This window comes from Leptopilina heterotoma, unplaced genomic scaffold (genome assembly GCF_015476425.1).
Source record: "Leptopilina heterotoma isolate Lh14 unplaced genomic scaffold, ASM1547642v1 Lhet_58, whole genome shotgun sequence".
Lineage (NCBI taxonomy): Eukaryota > Metazoa > Arthropoda > Insecta > Hymenoptera > Figitidae > Leptopilina > Leptopilina heterotoma.
Window position 1 is genome coordinate 2,706,746 of NW_025111131.1, and position 20,121 is coordinate 2,726,866.

General features: G+C 25.4%; 3 protein-coding genes across 4 annotated transcripts; 2 read left to right on the plus strand and 1 right to left on the minus strand.

Moving 5' to 3' along the window:
* The first annotated feature begins 1,027 nt into the window (after positions 1-1,027).
* Positions 1,028-7,564, plus strand: LOC122508844 (actin-related protein 2/3 complex subunit 3-like). The gene is made up of 4 exons (XM_043622421.1): positions 1,028-1,189; positions 3,379-3,555; positions 3,687-3,882; positions 7,326-7,564. The coding sequence occupies exons 1-4, from the start codon at positions 1,184-1,186 to the stop codon at positions 7,478-7,480; spliced, it is 534 nt and encodes a 177-aa protein (XP_043478356.1). The 5' UTR covers positions 1,028-1,183; the 3' UTR covers positions 7,481-7,564.
* A 1,116-nt stretch (positions 7,565-8,680) lies between these two features.
* Positions 8,681-14,110, minus strand: LOC122508845 (adrenodoxin-like protein 2, mitochondrial). Of its 2 annotated transcripts, none has more exons than XM_043622422.1 (4): positions 13,641-14,110; positions 9,715-9,827; positions 9,433-9,565; positions 8,681-9,195 (listed from the first exon to the last, which is right to left on the minus strand). In XM_043622422.1, the coding sequence occupies exons 1-4, from the start codon at positions 13,808-13,810 to the stop codon at positions 9,099-9,101; spliced, it is 513 nt and encodes a 170-aa protein (XP_043478357.1). In that variant the 5' UTR covers positions 13,811-14,110; the 3' UTR covers positions 8,681-9,098. The 2 variants fall into 2 exon arrangements, with proteins under 2 accessions (XP_043478357.1, XP_043478358.1); XM_043622423.1 differs by lacking the exon at positions 13,641-14,110 and adding an exon at positions 9,928-10,936.
* A 456-nt stretch (positions 14,111-14,566) lies between these two features.
* On the plus strand, positions 14,567-19,397 carry LOC122508843 (inorganic pyrophosphatase). Its single transcript, XM_043622420.1, has 8 exons — positions 14,567-14,787; positions 17,047-17,282; positions 17,599-17,685; positions 17,858-17,921; positions 18,329-18,391; positions 18,466-18,679; positions 18,847-18,959; positions 19,207-19,397. The coding sequence occupies exons 1-8, from the start codon at positions 14,616-14,618 to the stop codon at positions 19,236-19,238; spliced, it is 981 nt and encodes a 326-aa protein (XP_043478355.1). The 5' UTR covers positions 14,567-14,615; the 3' UTR covers positions 19,239-19,397.
* The last annotated feature ends 724 nt before the right edge of the window (positions 19,398-20,121 follow it).

Sequence of the window (20,121 nt, forward strand, 5' to 3'; positions counted from 1 at the left end):
TACACCTGGTTATACCTTCGGTAAATATTGTCCAGAACAGAAAATCCACATTGGAGTAAAAGAGACAGATACACAGTCTGTCTCTCTTACTACAATATAGACTTTCCATTCTGGACAATTTTTACAGAAGAAGTGAGGAATTCATAAGAATTCGAAGTTTTTAATTCTTTTGAATTCCGTTTCTGACAAATTCTTTTCATTTTCATTTGGAATTTTAGAAGTTCTTATCTCAAAGTGTTGCAAACTTCAAAGGAATTAAAAGCCGTTTACAATAAATTAATTAAACTTACACTGATTACACAAAATTGTTCACTCTTTTAAATAAAAATATTTGCATGATTGTAAAAATTCCATATTTTTAAAAACAATTTTATAAACAATTTGAATTTTTTATGTACAATTCGTATGAGTTTTATTGCAATTGAAGGGGTAGAACACATAAAATATCCAAATTGTTTATAAAATTGTTATTAAAAATATGAAATTTTTACAATCATGCAAATATTTCCATTTAAGGTTATGTTACTCAGTGGTTAAAAAAACGGTTAAAAGAGTTTTTTGTTTTGTTGTGAACAACAGATTTTCATAAGTTTTAACATTTTAATCCTTGTCTATATCATGCGTCTCTTTCGCGAACCTATTGTGCGTTGGACTTTAGGAAATCAATGAAATTTTTTTAACACAGTTGAATTGGTCTGACCCAATAGGGACCGCCCATAAACCACGTAGCCCCATTTTTGGGGGATTTTGACCCCCCCCTCCCCCATGTAGTACGCTATTACATGTATTAGCGCCATTTTTTCCTCTTGTCATAGTCAATTGCTTGACCCCCCCCCTACTCCTCAAGAGGCTACGTGGTTTATGGATGGCCCAATATGTAAATGCACCCTAAGGCAGTTCAACTTGTGATCTGGGTCATTTTTGCAAAATGGAGGATGGCTGGGGGCCAAGCGATTGGCATCCAACTATCCACCATATTGTTTTCTCCCCACCCAACATGAACTATCTGGACTCACCTTAATAGTACAGTTCATGACAGTAATGAACTGGAGTTAATGACAGTTCGCCCAGCCTAAAATCATTTGCTGATGATTTTTTGTATAATCAAACAGTAGTAATTTAATAATAAATATTTTAAGTTTTTAATTGTTCTTTAACGGTCCTTTAATTTTATCAAGTAATTATGCCCGTAAGTATTCAAATTTTGTACATTAAATGTCTAAGAAATTTACAATAATGTTTTTACCTAGACCTAAATACTTAAACGTCAGTGACAGATAGATAACCTATTAATAAAACAAATTTTCATTTAATCGGAATGTTATAATAAGTGTTAAATAGAAAATATAAATAATTATTTTTTTGTAAAAAAAATAAGATTTACTGTACCCAAAGCCAATTATAAATAACGTGCACTAGGATATTTCAAGCAACAAAAGTACAAGTTATTTTTTACGAAGTGTCTATTCGCCTGTCAACAGGCGAAATAAGAAGAATTTGTTATCTCGCCCGTCATAAAAGAAGAATAGTTTATTTCTCTCTTTGAAAAAGAAAAATTTGCAAAATAAGAAATTGTCGAAATAAAAAAAAACTAGATTAATTCGCTCGTCAGAGAAATTTTGTTAAATTACTATTATTGCTGCTAAACTTTCTTGTTGTACAAGGAAAATTGAATTTCGCAAAAATTATTACTTGATACTTTCATTTTCAAAATAATTTTAAAATTAAAAATAATCTTCATTACGAAAATTGTAATTATTCTAAAGAATAGAAAAAGTAAGAAAATGATTATACATTTACCTTTTTGAACAAAGATTTCCTTATCTTTTAAAACTAAAATAATTGCAATAAGAAATTAATTAAATGTTTGAATAATTTTACTAAATGGTCTCATTTTAAATAACATTTAGGTATACCTACATTGATATAAATTATAATTTTTTTGGAAAACAAAGTACAAAATATCTGTAGTAAAAAAACTAACTGTAACTTGCATTAATTATTTAATTATAATATGTAATTTAATATTTCATGAATCTGTAAATTTGAAAAAATATATATTCTAAATTCATTATTAGAAACAAAGAAAATGAATTTTAGGTAAATTTGAGGCGCATGACTCAGGGTGGCCACATGTCAGTAAAGTTAGGGAAACAAAATTTTTTTCAGTAAAGTCAAGAAAATGTCAGGAAAAAAATTTTTTGTCAAGGAAATTAAGAAAATTGAGATTTTTTTCGACTTTTCTTCCAAACATTGCAACAAAATACCACAATTTTTAGTAAAAAAAAGTGCAACTTATTTTAATTTTTATAATGCGAAAAATAACTATAAACAAATCTTTCAAAAATAGTTTTTGAAAATCATTTTTTAACATAATAAAATTTTTCAAATATGTAGCTATAATAAAAATCTTTTTGAATATGGTTGAAATTTTGTAAAATTTAATTGAAAATAATTAATTTATTTCAAGTATTTTGTTACAATTTTTGAAAATCAATTTTTGAAGAATAAAAGATCTTTAAAGGTAAATTTAAAAATGAAAATTAGCTTCTAATTTTTAAAAATCCAATATTTATAGTATTTTTAATTACATACTTCTAAAAATTCAAATATGTACATACAAAAATAATATTTTAGAATTATTTTTAACATTTTGGAGAAAACAATCATGTTCAAAATTTTTAATTAAAATTCATCAAAAAATTAATTAGTTTTTTTAAGTTATATAAAAATTACATTAAAATATTTTTAAAAACTATAATTATTAGAATTGTTTTATAATAATTTTTTAAGATTCAATTATCTTTGAACAATGTAATAAAAATTTACTTTTTGGACTTATTAAAATTTTTGAGAAATCATGGTCCTGTTTATAATTTATAAAAATTGTTTAAAAATTTGAACATTTTTATTTATATTTTTCAAAAAATTTACCAAATTCTATAATTGTTTGGGAATTTTTGAAAATTGAAAAACTATTATCTTTCAAAAATTATTTTAAAATATCATTGAATTCTAGAAGAACTTTTGGAAAATTATTTAAATTAATTGATTCAGAGTTGAAATTCAGTTGAAAATTGTAGAAAATATTTGAATTCAGGAAGGGTTATAAGTGTAATTTTTAGAAATTATTAAATTTCATAAATTTTACTCATTTTCCGTAAACATTCATATTTTTCTGTGAAAATAATTTTAATGTCAGTAAATTGTCAGGGAAATTGATAAACTGAAATTTATGACCAACCAGATTGTTTAAAATAATTATAAACATTAATTTCTTGGTTATAAAAAATATTCCAGGTTTAGTTTTAGAAAAAAAATTAGAATAAAAAAAAGAAAAATAATTGTATTAAAATATGCAAAACTTAATATTTTCAGGCATACCATTCTAGCTTTACCGATAATAAATCTGCAATTGGCAACTTAGCACTAGTGCCAATAAAAACGCAGTTTAGGGGTCCCGCTCCACCTTACACCGGTGATGAATTAGATATTATTGATGAAGCGTTATATTTCTTTCGGGCTAATGTTTTCTTCCGAACGTATGAAATTAAGGTATAGTATTATTTTACATATTGTCTTTTTATTTTGCTTTAATTAATAAATGTAAATAGTCAAAGTTTATTTTTAATTAATTTTAAGTTTATAGAGATAGTAATTTTAAAAATTTGACTTTTTTGTTTTAGAGTGATGCTGATCGAGTTCTTATATACATCACTCTTTACATTACAGAATGTTTAAAGAAACTACAAAAGTGTGGGAATCAAAATCAAGCCCTCACTGAATTATACTCATTGTCATTATCAAGATTTGACATACCTGGAGATCCTGATTTTCCATTAAATCTAGTTTATGCAAAACCAAATAGTCCTTCTGAAGCAGGTATATTTCAATATATTTCCGCTATAGCAGGGCTCGAACCAGTGAAAGTATTTAAAAATACGGACTTTACGGACCAAAAATTAAAAATTACGGACCGATTACAGACAAAAATATCACCAAAATATAACCAGTCCGAGTCAAATAAGAGAAAATTTTACTTTAAAACTATAAATAAACTTTTTTCATAACTATAAAGCATGAAGAAATCGATCACTCCGAGTCTTCGACTCGGAGTAATCGATATCTTCATGTTTTCTAATAATTAAAAATGACTGTGAAATGAAATCATTATTTTACATTATAAAAATATTGTTACTGCAACTTCTTCAAAATTAATTTCATAATTTCATTCAATTATTATTTTCTACAATTTTTAACCAAAATTCTTCTGTAAATTTCATAATTTTCGAAAAAGTTCTTTTTGAGAATTTTCAATTCCATTTCGTTACAATACAATTTTTGGTAACATTTCAATTATTCAAAAATTCTTCAATTAAATATATTGTAGAAAATTAAAAATTAAAATAATTTTTAAAAAAATTCAAATTATACTTTTTCAAAAAAATTAATTCTACAGAATTGTTAATTAAAAGTATGAAAAATTCAAATTTTCCTAAAACTTTAAATTTGCAAATTTTTCAAAATTCATTAATTGCTAAAAATTCCCGCTATAGTGCTTTTAACTCTTTGCCGTACATTAGTTTTCCCCACCTCAGAAACAAGCAGTTTGACAGTTGAATCACGTGGAAAATATCAGGGCCGAATGTTAGTTTGATTTTGAGGTTATGTTTACATAGGATATTTATGTTTGATAAAAGTCTTTAACAATCAAATTTACTATTTTTAAATTGTAATAAATTACAAATATACATTTACACTTTACACAAAAAATCGTATTTTTAGTGATCAATTAGTATAATTAAATGTAATTTATTGTAAAATATAAATGGGTTCCAATTTTGAGAAGGTACGATACTGCAAGTTTAGACACTTACATTCTCACACATAACTAACTTATCAACACAAGCATAAACGCCTCTTCTCATTGGCTGTTCCCCCAAAAAGGACTCTAGACGACATTTCGTAACATATGAACGGCAAAGAGTTAATATTGTTCAATTATTATGTTAAATTCTTACTGAAATTTATTTTCAAATAAATTTTTATTACAAAATTCTACGAGAATTCAAAGAAGTTTATTAAAATTTTTGAAAATAATTGAATGTCTGCAAAAAAATTTTATAAAAAATATTTAAAAATAATTCAATTCCTGCTTAAAATGTTTTTATTTTTTAAAAGAATTCTGTTATTTATGAAAAAGTAATTTAATTCTTTGCCAGAACTTTATGTAAAAGTTTTAAAAATAATTGAATTTCTGCAAAGAATTTTATTAAATTTTTTTGAAATTAATTGAATTCCTGCTAAAAAATTCGTTATTTTTGAAAATAATTGAATTTCAGCAAAGAATTTTATGACATTTTTTTAAATAATTGAACTCCTGCAAAGAATTTTATTAAATTTTCAAAAATAATTGAATACCTGCTAAAAATTCGTTATTTTTGAAAATAATTGAATTTTTGGGAAGAATTCTGTTATTTATGAAAAAATAATTGAATTCTTGTTCAGAATTGTATTACATTTTTTTAAAATAATTATCGAATATCTGTGAAGAAAATTATGGAAAGTTAAGAAAATAATAAATTAAATTTTTTGTAATTGTATCAAAAAAATTTTTTCAATAATTAAATTTTGTGATAAATTTTATGAAAATAGTAAATATTGAAAATCAATTGAATTGCGAAAGATTTTTAAAAATAATTTAAATTTTGCAAAGAATTTTATTTAAATTACCGTCAACCGGGGCTATTTTGTGCACCAAATAGCTTTTTTTTATTCAAAGATTTATTTAAATTCAGAATTAAGAGAATAAAGAAAATCAACTTTTGATATATGTTGTGGACATCCTTCTGAAGCTTTCCTATAAATTTGGCAAAGAAAAAAATTTTTTTGTCTTAGTTATAGTCATTGAAAGTCGTGCACACAATAACTCCCGGGATGGGGCTATTTTGTGCATCGAACTTTGTTTTCCTATAATGTTGCGTAAACATTTTTTTAATCGTTTCTGCTTCATGAAATCTTTTGTGTATATATTTGAGAGTAAGTTAAAAAAAGAATGACCTAGTAAAATTTTTTTGTAGATATATTATACAAAAAATGTAAAATAAAGCACTAAAATTTTGCTAAAATCTGAATTTACTAAAAATTATTAACAATCTTTCTTTAAATTGTTTACTACGCAGATAGTAAATAACATTTTTTTCTTTTTTAATATATATTTTATAATAATATACTAATATAATTATAAAATGATCGTTTAAACACTTATAAATAACTTTAAAACATCATTTCAATAGGAGCTTTTTTAATAGTTTTGAATGATATTTTTAAAAAACTTAAAATAAATATTTTTAAGGTTAAATAGATAACAATTTAATATCTAATATGCTTTTCAAGTTATTTTAAGAGAAACGAGAAAATAGTTTTAAAACTAATTTGAAAAACTTATAAATATTAATTAATGTTCATTTTTTGAAGTTACGTTGTGCAGCGGCTGAGCTTTTAATCGTTTTAATGATTTTAATTAACGTATTTACAGTTTTTTGACAGAAAAGTAAGACAAAAATGTATTAAAATGATAAACAGAATCTTCTTTACTTACTAAATAAAACATTTATGAAAAATATTTGATTTTTTTAAGTGCACAAAATAGCCCCATGGAATCCTGGTTTTTCAGTTTTTTCCACTTTTCTCTTAAAATAATGAATAAAAAATTAGCGCATTACGTATGTATCATCACAACACAATTGACAACAAATATCTAACTCAGTTTATGAAACACATTAAAACTCTATAAGATTTGGTATAATTTTTCCGAACTTTCAAAATTTTTTAAACAAATTTTCCGTTTTTAGGAATTTTTTTCTCTTAATTGACAAAGAATTAAATAATAACATTTAGTGCTCTCTATTGTCATGTAATCAAACTTTCATTTTACAAAATAGCAGATTAAAATAATTCATTTTAATAATTTTTTTCATCAAAAAACTCGCGTGCACAAAATAGCCCCCGGATGCACAAAATAGCCCCAGTTGACGGTATTGAAAATAATTGAATTTTTGGTGAAAAATTTTACTATTTATAAAAATAATAATTGAATTCTTGACGAGATATTCGTTAAAAATTTTGAAAATAATTGAAATTCTACAGAGAATTTTATTACTTTTGAAAATAATTTAATTTTGCAAAGAAATTTATTAAAATTTCTAAAAATAATTGAATTTCAGTGAAGAATTTTGTTATTTATGAAGATAATTGCTTTAAAACTTTGGAAATAATTAAATAATATTAAAAAAATTTATTTTTATTTATTCTTATTCTTATAGAATCAATGAGGCAGTATTTGCAGCAAGTTAGACAAGAAGTTTCTCAACGTCTTATCAAAAAAGTATATGGAAGTGATGGAAAACCAAGTAAATGGTGGCTGTGCTTTGCCAAAAAGAAATTTATGGATAAATCTTTGTCAGGACCTGGCCAATAATAATCTACTTTCAACACAAAGTACTTTTTTGTTATTTTTCATTTTAAAATAAAATTTATTATGTTTCGTAATATTAAAAACATATTTGGTGTTTTTTAAAGTTTCCTGAATGAAGCAATGAATGTGAAGCAAGATGAGTTTAGAAAAATTTCTATCCAATAGTTCTTGCTCCTCTCTGTTGTCCTTGATATTATATTGACTTCAAAATATAATCAATATTAATCAGTAAAGAATTTTGAAAAAAAGAGAAAAGGTCATAAATATTTTTCAAATCCCGTATGACACAAACTTAAATTAGTTTCCATTTGCTCAAAATGAAAATATTTATAAATTTAAATATTATGTTTGTCAATGGGGCATTCTACGTAAAGCGGACAACTCACCAAATTAAAAAAAATTAAATTTGCTATAAAAATAAGACATAATTTTTTTTCGAATTAATGCATTTAAATGGAATTAAATAATAATAAATCCGCTTTGTGTAGAATGACCCTAATACAAAAATGCAATACTTAAAAATACAAAAGCACATTATTAAAGTATAATATTATGAAATGTTTTATTGTTGACGCATTGAAAAGTTTTTGGCCCTTAATTTTAACAATACAATTAAAATTAATTAATTTAAGAAACTAATAATTAATTTGTGCAACTTTGTTTATATTTCAAAACAATTTGAAAATCAAAATACATTTTCTTTTGGATGAAATATTATACAAAATCGCTTAAAAAATAAACATCAATTTATTTTATTCTTATTTAACAGGATTTTCTCTTTGATACAACTTTTATTTATACCTAATTATTTATTCAGATCTTTTATAAATTAAGCATTAATTTTTATTACGCTGCATTTTTCCATCCCGTATTTAATATTAAAAATTTTAAAAACTAGATTATCGAATTTAGTTATTAATCAAATTTCGAAGAAGTTCGAAAAGGAGTATTTGTCAGTGAAAAACTAAGCTTAACAAAATTTATAATAGAAAAAAAAATTTCTCCCATGAAATCAATTCCATAAAAACCAATAAAGTGAAAATTTCTACATAACTTGAGGTTACATTTGAAAATTTTAAAAAGAAAAGAGAAACAGAACACCCTTAAACACGAATAAGAATTTTTTTAATATGAGGTCCGCATTTGCTTTATGGTTCCCTAAGTTTAGGAATTTTGTATTGTTTAGTTAAATAACCGCTTTTGTACGAAATATATAGTAATTTTTATTCAAAAACGAACAGTTGAAAAAGTATTCAGATTTTTGTTTCTTAATTGAACTTTCAATTTCTATTGTTAATTGATGATAAATTATTATTAAATTAAAATTTAATTTAAAATTTTGACAATACAATTATATTGTATTACTATTAAACAAAGTTAAAATTTTCAAATCTATTATTTACAAATTCAATCTGTGTTAGAACACATTACTTCTATTCAATTTGTCACAGACAAATTTTTAGCAAATATATTATCTAGTTAATTGTTCTCTTTTTGTTCTTCATAACAATACATATATAAATAACAAATTTTAGTATTTTCTCACGTTCACTTCACTCTTATTCATCAGTATTCATAAAATAATTTTTTAAACTTATAGGTACTTTATAAATTTTTTCTATTAATCTACAGATCTTGCATCGTTGATACTACAAGGTACAAATACTTCAAGACCATCAAGATCTTTTGTCATTGTAATTTGACAACCCAGTCTAGATCTAAAACAAAAAAGTATTAATTAGAGGAGAAGTTATTCTATGAAAGATACTCACTTAGAATTAACAAAAATATTCTTTATAATATGCTTAGAATTCTTGAAATTAGTGACGTCAAAAACAAAAAACCATGGTATATGACTTTCATGTCAGATTTTTTTATTTTAGAGTTTTTTTAGTTTATGTTTAAAACTCATTAAACATGTAACATTAAACCTAATCATAAAAATGAAAACTTACGTGTCGGCTAGTTCATGTACTAAATCTAACATGTCAGTTTCATCAGTGGAAGGTTTTTCCGGCAAACTGTCATAAACCTCTTTTGGTAATATTAAGTGACATGTGCTACATGTTACTGTCCCCTGACAAGCGCCTAATTAAAAATACAACAAATTTATGTTGTTTATAAAAATGTCACTTCATCTTGTTTGCATTATAATAAATCAATTTTTAATCAACTTTTCCTTGTTAGGTATAAAAAACTAACAAGTAAGTAAGTATATTTATAATAAAATGACTTACCAAACCCATCCAAGTCTATTTCATTGTTTATAACAATATCCAATAACGTGTCACCAACTTTTCCATTGGCTTCAATTCGTTCTCCATTCGCTCTGACAAATATAACTTTGACTCTAAAAATACAAAAGTTTTATATCATAATTAAGAGGATGAATATTAGGAAATTCGACGTGTAATGTAGATGTAAATAGCTCGGATCGAAATGAAACTTGCAGTATAATCCAGTTGAGTGCCCTGCTTAAAATGTCGAATAGAATGCGGATACATCCCAGATAGACCTTTCCCATTGAAATTGTCTCCGGTTTCTACGAGTTTTATACTACCATGCAAAAGCATTAAATATAATAAGCGAGTTATTTAAAAAATATATACTGTGAGCATAAAATAATTAAAAAGAATTTTTTTAATTTTCGAAAATTGTCAACGCCATTTTAAATCCACCATTTTGAATTTTTTAAATCTAAGTTCCAATTCGTCATTAGCAACCTCAAAAAACCTCAAGGAACAAGTTGGAAGCGAATCCGGTTAGGGAAATCGATTTTTACCAAGTGTCCTAGCTTTTTTTGATAATTTCAGATAGCGACTGCTTCATTAACGAGATTTTCAGTGATTATTTAAGTACTTGTTAGTTCTGAGCCTTAAAATTGAAGGTTTTAGCTTTTATTTAAGCTCTTGTAGAGATTTTTATCATGTTGCGTTTTCTTGTTACGCTGCCTCAAAAAGTGCTAAAAATGCGGTTTTTTGACACTTTAATCTCGTTTTTTATGGGATTGACCAAAAGAAAAAATTTTTCTGTTATATTCTTGTTCAGTGACACCTAAACTTTCAATAAACACAGGGAATTTTAAATAAACACGACATTAACATTTTTTTGTAACTCAGTTATTATACTTATATTAAAAATTTAGTAATATATGTCATGTTTACCATTTTTATTACAATTCTTAAAATAGTCATTATGGGATCATCCATAAAGAATGTGAAACTTATTAATTTCGGATGCCTTTTCCATTAATTATTAACATGAAGCATGATATATTACAGACCCCCCTACCCCCCAAAGTATCATATGCTATACGGACGACCCCTTATTTTATTTGAAATTCAATTTAATACACCAAGATTATAAATTTTGAATCTAATAATTTTTTAGATCAAGTTTTTCATTTCATGACAAATTAGCTTCCTCATTATGATAAACAAATTTCTTCTTTTAAAAATTAATCCTTGAAGTTTTGCGCATCAATACATTTAATCTTTCAAAAACATTGTCAAAATTCATAAAAATTTTTTTAAAAAAAGTCTAACTCAAAAACAATTTTTCAGTAATCACATCAGTATATTTTTTATTTTAATAAAATAAAAGAAGGAATTATTTTTCAAAGGTGCTAAAAAATGTTTTAAAAAAATTAACTTGTAAATCAAAGAAAAGTTATAAGATTTTAATGTTAATGTAATATATATTTATTATAAAAATTGTACGTGTAATTACAAAAATATTTTGTTAAATTCAGGTCTTACAAACGTGTCAAGTGGAAAAAGTTGTCACTTTTTTATTTGCAAAATTATTAAGCCCACGGTCGGAAAACCATTTAAAGACATTACATTGTATTTCAGAAAAGGAAATACAATGAAACAGGAAACTTTTGAAACATAAGTGAGGTGAACAGGTCTTTTGCACTCCTTGCACTTAATAGAATTTATATTATTATACTCATTATATTATTATTTATATGAGGCCTATACTCATGGATACAAAAAGTGGTTCACTCTTAGAAATGAAATCAATTTGTAAAACCATATTAAAATTATTTTCAATATTAGAATAATTGAAAATTATTTTTCAGTAATGATAATAAATATATAAATGCCGAGAACAAATTAGGTATATTGTTTATGAAAAAGTGATAATTTGCAATTTTTTTAATCTTCGAAAAGAAAAAATGAGTGTATGGGTATTTTGAACTTAACGATACTCTTTTTTGGTTGACTATAATATATGATGGACAAAAATAATAGTGGTCGAGCAGGTGGAAGCAAATTTTAATTTTCACCAGGTGAAAAACGATAGGCAGAAATGATAAGAAATTTTCTGTTTTCGTTTATTCTTTTCTCAAATAAATTCTTACAACTTTAAAAAGTTAAAATATTTCAAATTACAATAATGAATGTTTCAACATGACTTAAAAAATATTTGAAATGAGTTCTGCCATAAATTATATACTTTTGAAGACCAAAAAAACATATGAACATTGAGGGACACCACTGACATTTTTGAATAGTGAGAATAAAATCAGCTTATATTTATAAGCAATTACAATCCACTATCAAATCTTCATTAACTGCATATAAGGAGTAAATTTAACACAAATTTATTAAAAATAAAATAATAAGCTGCAAGAAACAGAATTTTGAGGGGACACCACTGACATTTTGCTTCATTTCTCATTTTCGAAAAAGAAAGACTTTATTTTTAAGTTAAAGTCGGTGCGGGTTTTAAACTACGTGTAATACCTGAAAACGAGATTCAATAATATTTAAAAAATATTAATATTATAAACAATTTTTTGATGGGGACACCACTGACATGGTGTGCTCGACAAACTGATACTTGCTTACTGATACTTGCTTTCTGCCACCAACCGTACAAATTATAGATGTGATAGAATGTTGTAATGTTTTTTCTTTAAGAAGCTGTACATATCACCAATACTATTAACGCTTAATAAGGCAATTATCTGCACTAGGTTATTTAAATATCAGGCATGATATTCAAAATTTGCGATAATTACTTAAAAATATGAAACTTACGGACAGGCGATTTTGATTTTTTTTCTAGCACTGCATCAAAATTATTCTGCTAGCACAATTACTATATAAAAATATAGACTCTTAGCTGTACAAAATAATTTTTCTGGTACTATAAATGTGAGAATCAACAATTTTTATTATTAGGTAAAGTAATTCTGATTTCTTAAGTGCGGACAAGGGACACCACTGACATTTTGCTTCTAATTCTTCTGCCAAATTTTTTCAGAGAATTTCTAGCGACTAAGAATTATTAATTTAAGTAGAAGGAGTGATTAAGAAAATTAGTTAATTTACAAAACTTTTATATGAACTATTCCAAATTTTTGGGCAGGACATGAAAATGACATTTTAATTTTAATCACCCATATACACTTCGGAATCATATTAAGAATGTTTTTGCGGTTTTATATATTTATTAAAACAGATATTACAGCATTTTGCCTTTGGTTTCATAAAAATCAGAAAGGTGGTCTACTCATGGAGACATTTCCCTATTAATCTTTTTATTTCAACTACTATAGCGGATTTAAAGTAGTGCAAATTCTTTTTTAAAAAATAGCTTTTAGTGGCATAAATATAAAAAAAGTATCCATACAGTAGCAAATCTTTCAAAAAAAAGTAGTAAATAGTAGGTTTCAGTACATAAGTGTGAAGCCTGTTTTTTAAAGAAATATTATTTATGAGTATCCTACTTTTATCCTATATTAAAAAAATTTCTAAATTAAATAAACAGTTATAGTTCTGATAAATTGAAATATAAAGCAACTAAATTTTTAAGTTTGGAAAAAAATGAAATGAAATTCTTTGTTAAAAATGTGAATGAATGAAATTCAGAATTAATGGAAAGTAGAATTCCAATAATGCCTTATTGCCAAAATGTAAAATTAGGATTTATTATTAAAATATAGAGGAATGGAAATTTGAATAAGTGGAAGATAAAATTGCAACATGAAGTGAAATTAGGTGAAATGTGTGAGAAACTAAAAAAGTGAAAGTGATAGTCCCTGCCACACAGGTGGCTAATTACTTGCTTCGTTATCATGACCAATGTACCCAGTTAAAGTCCCAAATCTAACTTATTTTCAAATACCCGACTAAAATAACAAGCAACTTACTCATGTTCCTTATAAAAAGGTTGGGTGGTGCATGTACTTCTAGTTTGAAATCTATTTTGTACACAATAAGTAGCCCTTGTCCCATTAAAAGCATAATTTCTCATTATGCATGAAACAGGAGATTTTGACATATGCTTTGACAGCAAGTGCAGTTTTTGTAATAATGCCATTAGACTAGATATTATTTACAAGGCAGAAAGGGTATTTATTTTATAAAAAATTATCCACATAAATATCGCATAAATTTCAAGGTTTTAGTTAATTGATTAAATATGGGCCCTTTTCCTAATAGAGTAAATTTAGTTCAACGTTTCAATTACTATCAATTACTATTAATTTGAAAACACTTATAACCTGTTTAAACACTTTCTTTTGTACTATTTATACATTTAAGTGAATTGAAAATTACTATTATTATTTATATTATAAAAAAGTAAAAACTACTAAATCTTAAAAGTTTATTACAACATATTTAGTTACTATTTTCTATAATATATGAATCACAAGATGACAGGTCAAAATAAGACTGCTTAAGGTGTTGGCACATGTTTTCTCTGGTGAGTAACCTTCTGATCTGAAATAAGTGAATTTCCTTTTACAGGAAGTGGATTGCATTCGAGTTAAAAAAGATTTTCTTATCATAAAGATTGTTTGTTTTAAATAAAATGCAAATGTAAAAACTTGCTTAAAAATATGAAAATATAAAGTCCAACGCACAATAGATTCGCGAAAGTCATTCGGGAACGAGACGCATGAGATAGACAAGGACACAAATATATATCTCTATCCTTTTCTAACTCATGCTTTGCGTTCGCGAACCTATTGTGCTTAGGCCTTGATGCATTGCTCAAGATAATTTATCTATTGTGGACTTAACCTTACGAACCTTTAGTTTTAGAAAATCACACCTTTTTACACATTGAGTTGCATCCCATACATTTATCATACACCGTGGTTGTACACAACGTGCTGCAAATGCAGGCATATAGGATTTTAAATAGGATTAATCTGCTTTCTCGACCTAAGCTTACTTACGAACTATTTAATTTTAAACGATTTTTGTCTGTAACCCATATTCCAAAGAAAATGTCTTTTTCTGTAGTTGAACGTGGTACTTTTAATTCAGTTGATTATAGACTTTATATTTGTAAGTATTTTATTTAACATAACTACAATTTTTAAAAGTGCATTTAAATAAATTTTTTTCTCACAACTCCCACAACTTAAGAAATATATATATTTCTATTTATGTAATAAAATCTTTATAAATGTAAAATAAAATGATTAGCTTATCTAGATGAAAGTTAGGTTTAAGTTTCAAGTGGTTTTAACTCATTTTTTACATAGAAAACTGTTTTTACAATACTAAACACATAATAGCTGAAAATTGATATCGATAAGTTTCTGCATATTTACTATAGAACTTAATCATTATTTTTTCATATTACAAGAAAAAAGTAGATGTTCATAGTTTCATAACTATATTATAATGAATGACTTGCTATTTGTGTGCGTGAGAATATTCTCGTATGAATTGCGCTAATAATTTGAAACATTTTATAAAATTGCTAAGTGCATATGGGCAATTCCACGTGAAATTTTTCTATGTCAATTTAAAATCGGTTAAACATATTTTTTTTCTCGTTCTTATAGAAAAATATTAAATACGTATTTTTTATTTTTGTATAATTGCCCAAATTTTCGAAATTTTGGATTTTTAAAAGTAGACCTATTTTCAGTATCTTATAAGTTTGAAAGTATTGAGTTTAGAAATAAGTTGTCAAAGATAGAAAATTTTGGTCTTTCTTCAACTTTTAAGTAATGTAAAAAAAATTATTTTCTTATATTTTTAATTAAAAAAATTAATTTTTTTTTATTTTCTTTATTTATTTATACCTTATAATATAGAGAAAATTTCCTAAAAGTCCCGAAATGGGCCGATTATTGAGTTTAAAAAAATTTCCAATATTCTCTTGCAAGTTGCTCGTGGGCTACGCTACGCTTCACAATGTGATTTTTTACAATTGACTGTTGGAAACTGTCTATATCCTATAATTTTTCGTTTTAACACTCAAATTGGTTAAAAATTATAGGATGTAGACAGTTTTGTAAGCTTCTGAAAATTTTAGAAATACTACAAGTTTTGAGATATTTACAAAATTTGTCGATTAAAATGTTACTAATTAAGTTTTTACAAAAAATTTATTTCTTTTTTTTTAAATCTACTATTTTTAAATTTTAAACAATTAAGTTTTATTTTTTAAGTTTTATTTTTATTTTTTTTAGTTTTTTTTTTAGTTTTTTTTTAATTAAGTTTTTTTATTTTTAAATCGATTGTTAGTCTTCATGAGATAAAGAAATCGCTCTATCAGACAAATAAAATACAGAACAAATACATAAAAAGGAATAAGGAAAATTTTGAACTTATAGTGTGATTTCCAGAAAACCTGGAAAATATTAGAAGACACAGTTTATTATAAGATTAGATTCGTATTATTAACTGCATAAAAGAAGTTTCTCTCTGTGGTAGAAAGTACGTTTTAATCTCACAGTGAGTCTGAGCTGTTTGTTACTTACGTTATCAGTACCACTAATTGTAAACAATGCATATACACTGTGTTTAAAATATGAGAATATTTAAACATGTAAAAATGAAACATATTTTAAACTCATGGAAATCATTTACGAGTTTTAAACATGTTCGACAATTTTTAAATTATTAATTTTAATTAATTATTAATTTTTGAAAATCTCTTCTGCCATATTGAATCCGCCATTTTAAATTTTCAAAAACTAATAACGGATTCATAATCAACGACAACTAGAACATAGGAACACGAAATGTTATTAAAACTTATTCACTAAATGTTTATGAAACAATTAGTTTGTTATGTAACTGCTTTTTATAAACAGTCAATGTTCTTCCTATTGTTAATAATAAATATTACTACTCTTTGTAATTTATTAATTTTTTAAGTGTAAAATTTAATTAATTTCTTAAATTCCCCTGAATTGCCCGTTATAATGTTTACAGGGAATGAAATTATAGTTTTCAAGTCTCATTTTGACATAAGTTTCAAGAAAATCGGAGGCGACGTGTTTTGAGAAATTATAACTTAATTTAATTTTCAAACTTAATTTTTTTCATAAATTATACTATTTTTAAAAGAAAACTTTTTTCACTATCGTAAAGTTGAGAAATTTTTCTTTTAAAATCACCTGATAGTAAATAAAGTTTGGCTCCAATAAATAGGAGAGATAATTATTTAAAAACTTCCTTACAATGTCAATTGTTTATAAGGTGGGTCGTTTTGAAATAGAATGCCCCATATCTTTAAATAATTACTTACTAAAAGTTTTACAGATATATATTTTATTTATTCAAAACATTTAAAATATGTTTCAGTAAAAGATGAATCTCCAATTTCACCTTTTCATGACATTCCACTGTATGTCGACAGCGCGAATAAAACTGTCAATATGATTGTTGAAATTCCTCGTTGGACCAACGCCAAAATGGAAATTAATCTTAAGGAAGCTTTAAATCCAATAAAGCAAGATATAAAAAAGGGCAAACTAAGATTCGTAGCGAATTGCTTCCCTCACCATGGATATATTTGGAATTACGGAGCTCTTCCACAAGTAGGAAACAAGAATAATAATAATGAGAAAAAATTCTATTAACAATAACTATTAAAAAAATATTTAAATTTCTCAAAACTGTTCAACCTGTATTTTTTCTAATTATCATATAGAGTAGAAAAATGTTAAAACCATAAAAAATACTCACTCATCGAAAAGTGATAGGCACACTTCACTGATTTTGACACTAATGCTTGTAATTGCTATTCTGTCACGCAATTAATTTTTAATTTCTAAAAATAGTTGAAGTACTTGTTTCTTTCTTCTTTAATTATAAAGAATTTATATAAAAGGTTTCTAAATTTTTTTTTATTAGACCTGGGAGAATCCGGAAGTTTTGGATAAAGCAACAGGATTTAAAGGTGATAACGATCCAATAGATGTCTTAGAAATTGGATATAGGGTAAGACATTTTCACCATATTTGTCAACTTACATATAATCTTTACAACTAATTGAAAAGAATGCTACTACAACACATAACAAAAATTCTTCATTAATATGGGCAAAAATAAATGAAACCGAACTCTTGAAAAGTTTTGTATCCAATTTGAAAGTTACCTATGGTTTTTTCAGGTTGCTAAGAAAGGCGAAGTTTTACAAGTTAAAGTTCTTGGTGCCTTGGCTCTCATTGACGAAGGTAGTATTAATCATCATTATTACTATTAGCATGAGTAAATAACAATGGATTCATAGCAGGACATGTTATTGAAAAATTAAGTAGATACAGGTTCTACTGCCGTTTCCCCTTTTTTGAACTTCTATCCCAACAAAAGCCTGTAGCTTGTAGTGTACAAGTTTGCTCATTTTGCAAAATGTTTTTAAAATAACTAGTAGATAAACTTTCTGCAAGCTTACATACTATGTTTTAAGAATAATTCGCTAATTGCAGCAATATTGTACTGCAAGCTTACAACAAATTCTTAAGCTCACTTCAAGTTTCCTGCAATTTTACTGATTAATATTAGGAATACGCCATTTAATAAAACTTTCCTTTCAAATACATAATAGTAAAAGTATGCAATATTAAAATTATTCAATTTTCAGGAGAGACTGACTGGAAAATTATCACTATTGATGTAAATGATCCAATAGCCAGCAAATTAAATGGTGCAGTATTTTTTTTCTTTTCTATTTTAATTTTTTTTATTCTGACACATTTTAATCTTTTCCGTTTTTTATAGATGTAACTGATATTGAAAAGATTTATCCAGGCTTGATGAAAGCTACTGTAGAATGGTTTAAAATCTATAAAATTCCTGACGGAAAACCCGAAAATCAGTTTGCTTTTAATGGAGAGACTAAACCAAAAGATTTTGCTTGGGACGTAATTGAAGAGGTCCATCAACATTGGCAAAATCTTATTAAGAGCGAAGCACCAAGTGGTGGCATCCAATGGTTAGTAACTTCCACTAAAAAACTATATGTCAGTTGTAGAGTAGAATTATTTTATTATTAGTAGGTGTCAAATTTTTAAAGTAAATAATATATTCTTAATAAAATGCATTGTAAAAAAATTCTAGAGCATCAATCATTAACATAAATATTTTTTTTGTTATAAACAGTACTAATGTAAGCGTTGAAGGAAGTCCATTTAACATAACTCAAGAAGCATGTAAAGAAATTTTGCAGAAAGTGCCGGAATTGAATGAATCTCAAGAACCACTTGACCCCATAAGTAAGTAACGTTTTGTTTATGAATAAATAATCTATTAAAAATTTCAACCTTTATTTATACTAAAGCAATTAAAAACAATATCGAAAATTTGTTTATCTACTTTTAAAGTAGTCTGACCTAAATTTTAAAAGAAATGCAACCAACAAATTTATCAACAATAAATAATGATGGATTAAAAAAATATTAATTGTAATCCTTAGTAAGAATGATGATGAAAAAATTAAATTAAATGTTTTATTCTTTTCAGTTGATAAATGGCACTATGAACATCTCAAATAAATCAGCAAAAACGAGTTTTAAAACACTATTGCGACTATGAAAATGAATACTACTGCACATAAAAATATTTTTTTAAACATTTCTTTATATGTATGTGAAAAGTAAGAAGAATTTTTCTTGTAAAAAAATATGGACATAAATAAATTTGTGAACTTATAAGTGTGGTATTCTTAATGAAACATAAACTATAATTTTTAATTATTTAAAAAAACATTTTTTCAATTATTAAAAAATTAATTCAAAATGCAAATAAAAAAAAAATTTATAAAGAATTTTTCGAATTAAATTGATCAGTATTGATTAAAATCGAGTCATTAATAATTTAAATTGAATTTTTAACTCTTCAAGGACCAAATGAACAGACACAAATATACATATATTTTTAATCGACATTGAAATTAAATATGCACTAGAAGAATTTTGTTACGAAATTCATTATTATAATGAGTACTTGACAAATTTTGCGCGCCTTTTCTTTGATTCTTTTCTTGATAGTTATTTAGAAACAGAATATTATTAAAATTGATATTAAGACATAAAATATTAAAAATAATAAAAGAAAAACTGCTGCTAAATTTCATCACTACTGGTTTCGTAACGGTTGATTTTTTTGGAAGCTAAAAGTTGTGGCTCTTTAAACGTTTCAGTGTTTCATAAACACTCATTTCATTAGTCTGTGAACTTAATGTTCTCAAAATATTGTATGAACCCTGTTATGTATGTCAGAAAAGTGTTTGATGAGTGTTCTTACTGAATGTTGGAAATGTGTTTTAATAGTATTGTATGAATCATTTTCAAACTATAAATTCTATGTTTTAAAAACATCTCTGTGTCTACAATCACGTATGGCCCGATTGTAGTTTGGATTTCCACTGTCGATGAA